Raw genomic sequence first — 9,925 nt, forward strand, 5'->3', positions numbered from 1 at the left:
ATTAATGTAAAACTAATAAAATAAAATATAGTTATATATATATGCAAATACTTGGCCTTTAATATTAATATAAAAATTATAATTAGCAATACCTAAAAATTAATGTATAGCATTTTCTTTTGCATATAGAATCGAATATCAACAGGAGAGAGTAAAGCATAACTGGTACATATGCATACATGGGTAAGCAATAAATATTTTTCGGCGAATAAACGGAAACGCACCTAAACAAACCGCGTGCGACAAATCCACGCAGCTTTGCGCCTCGGCATCTTGAGACAATATTTTAAATTGTTGCGCGTGAAAGAAAAACAGATACGCATGTTTTCACAATTGTCAACGGCAGCAGTATATAATCGGCATACGCGCCACTACCCGGCATCAATCTGCGAAGTTGCGCCGTCGAAGATGAAGATTCCAGCGATACTCGTGACGTCTCTCCTCGCTTGGGGGCTCGCCAGCGGCGGAGCCTTGGAGTCTAGCGCGTCGTCCGCACAGGCCTCGGCGTCGGCGTCGTCGTCGTCGTCATCGTCCGCCGGGATCGGCAAACGGCGCGGCTCGCTCATCTGGGGCAAGGAGGAGCAGGAGAAGAACATCGAGGGACTCGACAGGAAATCGATCAATTCTCTCGCCCTGAAACTCGGCATCAACAACGGTGGACTGGACGTCGCCAAGGGAGCGGCCGTCATCGAGTCGGCGATGTCCGATGTGTCGACCCTCACCGACCAGCGCTCGTTCCTGGATCTCGGCTTCGGTGCCATCGCGAACAGCGCCGAGTATCTCGCGAGCAATCAGACAGCCGCGAGCGCCAACGCCGGGGCGAGGGCCAACGCTGCCATCGAGCAAGCGATCACGGCGATGGAGATAGTCGACAAGGCCGAATATCTTGCGGCGATCATAACTACCAAGGCAGCGAAGGCCGCCGAAGCCACCGCGGCCGCGGTCGCCCGCGCCGCGGCGGCTGCTGCGGCTTCCAAGGTCTCTAGCGAGGAATCGGCAGCCGAGGCGAAAAATGCCGCCAACGTTGAAGCCAAGGCCAACGCCGCTTCCATGATCGCCAAGAAAGCGAACACCGGCCTGGCGGAGTTAGCCGCCCAGCTTGCCGCCGTCGTCGCCAAAGCCAAGGAGTCGGCGATCAGATCATTGGAGGCCGCACGAGCTTCCGCTAAGGCTCAGGCCGAGATCACCGAGGCCGGCGCCAAAGCCATGTTCGCTATTGCCAAAGCCAAGACCGCCATGTCCAGCGCGGCCGCTGATCAGAACGTCTGCTCGTCCCAGGCACAAGCCGCCAGCCAGATACAATCGAGAGCCTCCGCATCCGAATCTGCGGCATCGGCTCAATCTGAGACCAACACCGCCGCGGCCGAGGCGGTCGCTATCGCTGACGCCGAGGCGGCCAGCCAAGCGGAAGGATGGATCGAGTCGTTCAAGCGCGATCCCTGGGTTCCTCTTAATTTAAAGGGAGAGGCCAAGACCAGCGCCGAGGCCATTGAGATCGGTAAGGGACATCATGGTATCAGTAGGTCGAGCGCGGAAGCCAGCGCCGAGGCAAGCAGCAGCATGTCCTTGGGAGGCGGACATCACGGACGTCAGGAAAGCGTCAGCACGGCGTCAGCGGACGCGAGCAGCAGCGCCGACGCTGCATCCATTTAACGTGCAGCGCAATCGCAATCTCTGCTAAGAAAAAAATCGTCGCCACGGCCGACAACAACATACAACTTTTGATTCATGCGAATACCATAGGTTATCAGCACGAGCATTACTGGCAGGAATTGAAAAAATAAAAAAATAAAACTGCAATGATTTGAAATCCGTGAAATGTAAGAATAAAAATAAATTGTTATAGCAACAAAATATTTTTCTCTCTATCATACCTCTTATCATGTCCACTGTACCCGATAATGCGCCCATCTACTGTACGGATAACGACTGATAACGATAAATGAAAAATTTATATTGAGAAAATAATAGATAAATATTTACATAACTTGCAAAAATTAGTATAGATTTATCATATGTTATATGTTTTATAATATAATAGCATATATATATATAACATTGTACATAATATTTTTATCTCTCCTTTGCTGACAGATATAATGACATTTAGGAGATTATGCATTAAAGATAATTTTGTATTATTTTATTTTCTTATATTTACGCGTAAAATAATGTCTAAAAGGCTGATAATGATGAAGGAACAAGTTATCTTTCCTCAATATATAATTTTTCTTTCAAGTTTTACTTCAAATAAATGAAATTATATTCTTATTTTATTATTAATATATTAGGATATTAATAATAAAATCAGAAGATTCTGCATTATCAGGATAATTTAAGCATTTTTGATTATGCAAGCAAGAAGTTTAGTAATAGCGTTCTTTTTTTTTCATATTCGTGGTCACGTTCGCATTTGAATTCTTGTTTTTAATGATAAGTCTTAATATATTCTTTTATAATAAATCAATAAGAGATTTGCACGCAAACTTTCTTTTTACGGTTTATCTTTTTTTAGATATTATTTTCACTAAAATAAGACGTTTAAAACAAAACGTTTTTCATATGTAAAATCTTTATAGAATTCTCTATAGAATTGTCATCTGTTTTTGTTACTGTATGCATATTAAGACTTATTGTATATATAAAAAAATTATTAACAACTTCGAATTATCTTTTCAGACTTTTACTCGTTTTAAATCTCTATGTCTGATGACTTGAGCAAAATTAAAAATATGTTTGTAATAAATTTGTAATAAATTTCTATGTAGTTCATTACCAAATGTAATCACAAATATGTGAATATTAGAAGATAATAAATAATTTATATATATATATATATATATATATATATATATATATATATATATATATATATATAATACACACACACACACATAATTTTTTGTTTTTAGCTCCAAAATCACTGAATATTCTTTTCGTCATAAATTGTTTCGTTTAATTAAAATAAATTATTTTTGAATGAAAATATGTGTATATTGTTGCCATAGCTATTATTATTTAAATAAACTTTCAATCAATAATATTGTGCTGTAAATTCTGTATAATTTTTCGCTAATATTTCAACTAAAAACGTATAAGAAAGATTCAAAATTATTATTTTAAGAAATGTCATCAACACAATAGCCAATACGAATTAATTGTTTGAATCATCAAGACAAAAAAATTATTAATATGAATTTATAATAAATAATATAAATCATATTATATGCAAATAATAGCTACACTGAATACAGTAGGACTAAAGTCTCGCGATAATGAACAAGAAAGTTTTCAAATAAATCTTGAAATTTTTTTAAATAACAGTATTATATAAAATTGTTAGATTTTTTAAATATCATACACTCTCTGATATTTAGAAAATTTTAATTGAGAAATTCACGTTCAAAGATTTTTATCGAAAAATAAAGTCATCAGTTACGATGCTAGGATAAAAAAAAAAAATAATAATCACAAGTCTAGTGTTCAATATTGTTACAATTATCGTATTACTTAATTAATGTAAAATTAAAATTGACGGCAAATATTGCCTCAAAGTGAAGAATACTAATTTCTACTACTATTGTAGTAAAGTTTATGATGATACAACACATTTATTACTGCAAAATGTATTTACAGCTATACGTGTATGAGAATATGTCATAAATATTTTAATATAATCAAAATGTAAAAAAAAAACCTTTTCCCGTCGATTAGCATACTCCTTTCATCACGACAGTGATTACAAGTGAAAACACTTTAAAAAACAAAATAGATGCAGCTTGATAAACTATACCGAGCAAACTGAAGAGGTGTGGTGAAGAGGGTTTGGAGATTTGAGAGACAATATTTTCGACATGCAAGGACGCGCTTGCGGTGCGATGTGTTTACACAATTGCACGGCGATCGCACGACGATATTGGTATATAACACGCGAACCACGTTAATCCGGCACCAATCTACGAAGTTCCGTTGAAGATGAAGATTCCAGCGATACTCGTGACGTCGTTCCTCGCCTGGGGACTGGCCAGCGGGAGTCCTCATCTCCTAAAGGAGTCGGACGCTTCCGCGTCCGCATCCGCGTCCGCGTCCGCGGTTGCCAATGCCAAGAAGAATCTCTACCCATTACCGATACCATCGAAAGGCGCGCATGGCATCGTAATCGACGAGTCAAAGTTCAACATCAGGAAGGTAATGCTGAGCGCGATCGATGATACCAACGGTGCGCCAAACCTCGGTCTGGGATGGAAAAAGATCAGCTGGGCGCTCGAGAATGCCAAAGCGAACGCTCATGTGACCGCCGAGACGCTGGCACTCATCAAGAAGATCGTCATAGCTCTCGTCTCAGGCTACATCAAGGCGACCAAGATCGCGGCTCACGCATCCGCCGAAGCGTTGGCTGTCGCCAGAGCTGCGGAAGAAGCGCAAAAGATTGCCGAAGCGAAGGGTAGAACAGCCTCTGAGGCGCTGTCCGCGTTAGGCCAGGCCTCCTCGAAGGCCGACGCGGCAGCTGCGGCGACGATGAGCGCGATCGAACGCACATTCCAGGACGCTAGGGCGGCCAATTCCGCGCAAACCAAGGCCAGCGGCGAGGCCGAGAATGCTCATCGCGCCGCAGCCACCATGCTCGCGACGCTCGAGCGCATCTCGGAGGGCTCCGCGGAAACCAATCAAGCCGCTACCAAGGCAGCTGCCGCCGCCGCCGCCGCGACTGCCATGCATGCTAAAGCCAACGCGGCATCGCAAGCTGCCGCCAAAACAGCCGCCGAAGCCAGAACGGCGTCCGAGGAGGCAGAGACCGCCCAGGCATCCGCCTTGGCAAACGCACAGCTGGCCATGCGGCTGGAGCAGAAGGCCAGCGCCGATCAGCAAGCGGCCTCCGCCAGGGCAGATTACTTCACCGCGAAAACCGAGGCTGAAGCCGCCGCACAGGCATCCGCTATCAACGCGCTCAGGGATGGAATGGTCGTCGGATTGGGAAATGACGCCGGCGCTTCTGCCCAAAGTTTCGCGCAGGCCAGCGCTCTCGCTCGCGCCAATGGGCACAAATTAAAACTCGAGAAGGGTCTAGATTTGGGCTCGCACAAAAGCCAGGACTGGGGCCACTGGAGCTTGGGCTCTCGCAAGAACAGCGCGTCTTCCGCCAGTGCATCGGCCAGCGCCTCCGCCCAGTCATCCTCGATCGCAAATGGATGGTAGAGGATCGGGACGGAGAGTTTCGTCAATTTCTCTTAGTTACTAACGCGGAACACGACACAAATTTCGAGTAATTAATATGTTGTATGTGTTAGAGCGCAATTACATACATACACAAACTGGCAGGAATAAAAAATTTACAAAAATATTTGGCGAAATGTGCTACCACAAGCGTAATAATAAAAATCAATTGTCTTAGCAGTTAATGAGATTTATTTCTATAAAGCCCATATATCCTATCTATCCATTCATTTTAATGTTTCAAAGATGTACTTTTGATCAAATATGTATCTCTCAACAAATGATTTTGATACAGAGTTAACATTTTTATTATACGAACTTAATTCATATTGCAATGAGATACATTCTCGAATAGATTTTTCTTATTTAAAAATTTCTGAATTTAGAATTATATTATCTACAAAAAAAACTAACGTTTATATTAATCTTATACTTTATTGTATAAAAATTGTTCGCTTTTAACATATTTTAAAGTAATAGATTTTCATTCAATACAAGTTTTATAAATATTATTGAAGTTCAGATCATCGTAAATAATTTTTTTTTTTTAATTTTTAATGTAAACGAATCAGATTATAAATTGTAATTTATTCTTTAAAAATAGTAGCACTAATAATATTAGTAATATTAAGATGTCCAAAAAAATATTTTATGTGAAAGTTTAAACAAATATAAAAAATAATTATAAATATGTATTAATTGTATTAAATAAAAAAAAAGTAATAATAAAACGGCATAAAGAATATTTTTCTTACAATAAACATGCTATATCTATTAAATAATATATAAATTTATGAAAATAAATATATGAAAGTGTACATTGTTAAAATAATCCATATTTATGTAATATGTAATAATTATCTGCTAATAGTAAAATTGTCTATTCAATATAATCGCAAGCATTTAATAAATATCACATGTAAATATTTTTTTTATATTATTTTGTGACTTGCCGGATGTATACCAGATGCGTATACATTACCAGATTTCAAAATGATCAATATTTGTCCGTAAGGTTCTGTTAACTGCAAATAAAATATCGCGAGGCAAATCAAAATAATATTTTAATTGATATACGCTAATTTAGTTTTTCAGCCGTTGTATATTTTTTAATCTTATAACTTCCTCGAGAATTGATAACAGTGTACTGCCTGTTCAGATAACAATTGTAAGCAGTATAGCATTTATGCAAATTGCAAGAAAAATATTTAATAAAGAAAGATTTAACTTTAATATGCGTATAAATGTATGTATAAGTATAAAGTTAATCGCTTATAAAAATCAGTATGTTTATTATACTTTAAACATTTCTAAAATTAATAATATATTTTAAGTCATAATAAGAAAATTAGATAGATGACTACAATAGAATATAAATTATTATTTTCTGTAGTTTTTCATACATCTTAAGCTTTATGTAGTCAAAAACAATTGTAGCAATTATGTACTATTTTTTTCTTTATCAAAAATTTTCTCTCAATAAATTTTCAAAAATTTCATAAATAAATATATACGTAATTACCTAACTTTATCTAATTTTATGTCTATGTTTCAGTTTCAATGAATTTACACATCTAGTTTCTAAAAGTATTTTCATATTCTAACATAAAAAATAATCTCCTGTAATCTTTACATGATCTTCACATATGTACAAGATATAAATTATATAAAAGTATAAATTTTTTTACATGACATTATATTTTATTCTTTTATTATTCAATTATATGATAAAATATTAAAATATAAATATAAATTTATTATATTTGAAAAATAACTGACAGAACGTTAATAAAAAAAAGAATATGTACTAAAAACTTTATCAAACAATTGTCCCTCTAGTTTGTTTAGTATGTCAATGAATAAATAATATTCATAATTAAATTGTGAAAATTTAATTTGACTTAAAGTTGCGCGCGCAATTCAACACTATGCAGATATTTTAATATCATGATCTATATACAATAATAGATCTCTTGAACATCTCTTGCTACCACATAAAGATTTATATTATCTATTTCTAAGAATAATATAAAAATCTCCTCAAACCTTTTATTTCTTTCCGTAGAATATGCATGTCTGATTAGCTCTCTTCTATAAAAAGTATAATTTTTAAAATAATATTCAATTCAATGAATGCATCAATAAATGCAGAAAAATAAGTTAAATAAATTATTTTTATAACAAATTAGTTGCATTAGAGAGATGATAGTTTTTTGCGTGAAATATGATTTTTCTAAATGGTAAGCACTCATTTATCTAAATTTCTTCCGGTCGCACGGCCGATTTGAGAAAATATAAATCGGAGAAAAAACGCGGACGCACTTAAGCAAACATGATCGACGGAATAAAGAGATTGGAGTCGGCGACAATCTTGTGATAATATTTGGAGGAGTGCGCGAGTGGCGGATGCAAAACAGGCTGTTTTCACAAATGGCACGCTACGGTATAAAATCGGTGGACGATCGATGAGCCGGCATCAATCCTGCGAAGTAGCTTCCAAGATGAAGATTCCAGCGATACTTGCGACGTCCCTTCTCGTCTGGGGTCTTGTCGGCGCCAGCGAGCTCGTCGGATCGGAAGCGAGCTCGGCGGCGTCTGCCAAAGCGGCTGCGTCCTCATCCGCTTCCGGTAGCAAGCTGACTGCCTCCAAATCATCCGCGAGCGCATCTGCCAGCGCGTCTGCTCGTTCGTCGACCAGCAGCAAAGGCAGTTGGATCCTTCACCACGGTGACGTTAAACAAGAATCGAAGAAGGCTGCCGGGATCGCGATCGAAGGAGCGAAGATCGGCACCGGGATCGCTAACACCGCGTCCGCGTCCGCCGAGGCACTCTCCCGCGGACTCGGCATCGGACAGGCAGCCGCCGAAGCGCAAGCCGCCGCGGCCGGCCAAGCGGCGATCGCCGCGAAATCATGCGAGCTAGCCGCCAAGAGTACCGCTCAGGCAGTCGCCCTGGTCGCAGTTGCAGCCCAGGCTGAAGCAAACGTAGCCAATCAAGCGGCAGTGGCTGTCAAGAAGGCGATTATTGCCACCAAGACAGCGAGGCAAGTCGAGGAAATTATCGCCGTCATGAGGGCGACCGCCGGTAAGCTGGAGCTGGCCGCAAATGCCGCCGCTGCCGCTGAAAAACGCGCCAACGAGGAATCTGTCGCGGCCAACGAACGCGCCCAAGCGTCGGCCGCCGCCGCCGCCGAGGCCGAAGCCAAGGCGAACGCCGCTCAGGAGGCAGCCGCCGCCGCCATGGCCATCGCCGAGGCCGCCGTTGTCATCGAGCAGGAAGCCTCTGTATTGAGCCGCAAGGCCCAAAATGCCCGTCTCAACGCCGAGGCTGCCGCCGCCGCGGCCAGCAACGCCCGCGCCATCGCCTCCGCCGAGGCCGAGGCAAGCGCCGACTTGACTAATCGCGCGGGTGTGGCGCGCTCCAGTGCCGCTGGTGCTGCCGAGACCAAAGCCGTAGCCGTCGACGCCGGTTCCACCGCCGAGATCGCGGCCTATAGCTGGGCCAAGAAAGGCGAGATCGTCGATCCCGGCCCTCTGCCCAAGATCATCAGCGTCACCGCGGGTCTGACCAAGAGCGAGGTTGAGGCCGTCAAGATCAGCCGAGGTCACGGACTCAGGGGAGATATCGTCCACGCGGGTGGCATCGCGAGATCGTCGTCGGCCGCTAGCACCAGATCTAGCGCTAATTCTAATGCCAACTCTAGCGCAAGTGCCAAAGCTAGCTCCAGCTCCAATGCCAGCGCCGGCAGCATCGGCGGCAAGTGGGGTAGACAAATGTCCGCGGCTTCCGCCTCGGCCGACGCTTCGGCTGAGGCCGAGAGCTCCGGATTAGTAGGGTGGTGAAAACGAATAATGCAATTTCACCCTCCCCCGCCCCATCCTCCTCCATCGATTAAGAAGAATAACGAGACGGAAGATTAACAACGCGTGCACGATTTGACAAATAAAAATTTACAAAAATATCGATTCAGTCAGGCAGAAAATTGTGTAAGAATGGAATTAAATTGTTATAGCAGCTAAACTTATTTCCGAATCTTTCATTTCGACGACCTTCCTCTATGCACGATTCCTTTTGACATCGACTTGTATTGTTAGATGTTTCTCGCAATACTTTCGAGAAGCGCAAAATAGATATATTTATAGCTGTATTTTATTTTTTCACATATCAATTAATATCACAAAGCATGCATATACCGTATAATCTTTTGTACAGGACATTCGATAATGGAACGCGTCCGTATACATAAAAGAGATTAGCATTCGAATTAAAAAATTATACATTCGCGAGTCGATTCTAGGCGTGCGATTTGAATGTATTATGCAACGCGTAATATTGCCTAACATTTCCGCGTAATCTTGCGTTACTTGCAAAACATACGATTTATATTATACAAATAGGTCGCGCGCCTTTAAGCAATTCCTTCATGTTAAAATGAATCAGCTGTTCGCAGCTTTCCTAACGTCCACATTTACTAACAGTTATGTTAATTGCAAGTCTTTTCGAGAAATCCGCATTAATAGCGCTTTAAAATTTATCGTTCTGTTACTTAATTTAATTGCCTGTTTCCAAGCAAAAATTTTACGGATAAGTTATAGAAAACGTTTATCAAGAAGCTGACATGAACGCGATTCGTCATCCGAATAAATTATAGTAATTTTATTAACCCTCTATGCGCCGAATATTTTTCTTGACTATAAAAAAATTTATGTAA

General features: G+C 40.9%; 2 protein-coding genes across 2 annotated transcripts; both read left to right on the forward strand.

The window, feature by feature from the left end:
• Nucleotides 1-404: 404 nt before the first annotated feature.
• On the forward strand, nt 405-1,786 carry LOC126858322 (uncharacterized). Its single transcript, XM_050608568.1, has one exon. It carries the CDS (start codon nt 409-411, stop codon nt 1,651-1,653), a length of 1,245 nt encoding a protein of 414 aa, XP_050464525.1. The 5' UTR covers nt 405-408; the 3' UTR covers nt 1,654-1,786.
• A 2,189-nt stretch (nt 1,787-3,975) lies between these two features.
• On the forward strand, nt 3,976-9,056 carry LOC126858288 (streptococcal hemagglutinin-like). The gene is made up of 3 exons (XM_050608492.1): nt 3,976-5,192; nt 7,607-7,889; nt 8,310-9,056. The coding sequence occupies exons 1-3, from the start codon at nt 3,976-3,978 to the stop codon at nt 9,054-9,056; spliced, it is 2,247 nt and encodes a 748-aa protein (XP_050464449.1).
• Nucleotides 9,057-9,925: the final 869 nt, after the last annotated feature.

Source organism: Cataglyphis hispanica, chromosome 24, assembly GCF_021464435.1.
Source record: "Cataglyphis hispanica isolate Lineage 1 chromosome 24, ULB_Chis1_1.0, whole genome shotgun sequence".
NCBI classification, from domain to species: Eukaryota; Metazoa; Arthropoda; class Insecta; order Hymenoptera; family Formicidae; genus Cataglyphis; species Cataglyphis hispanica.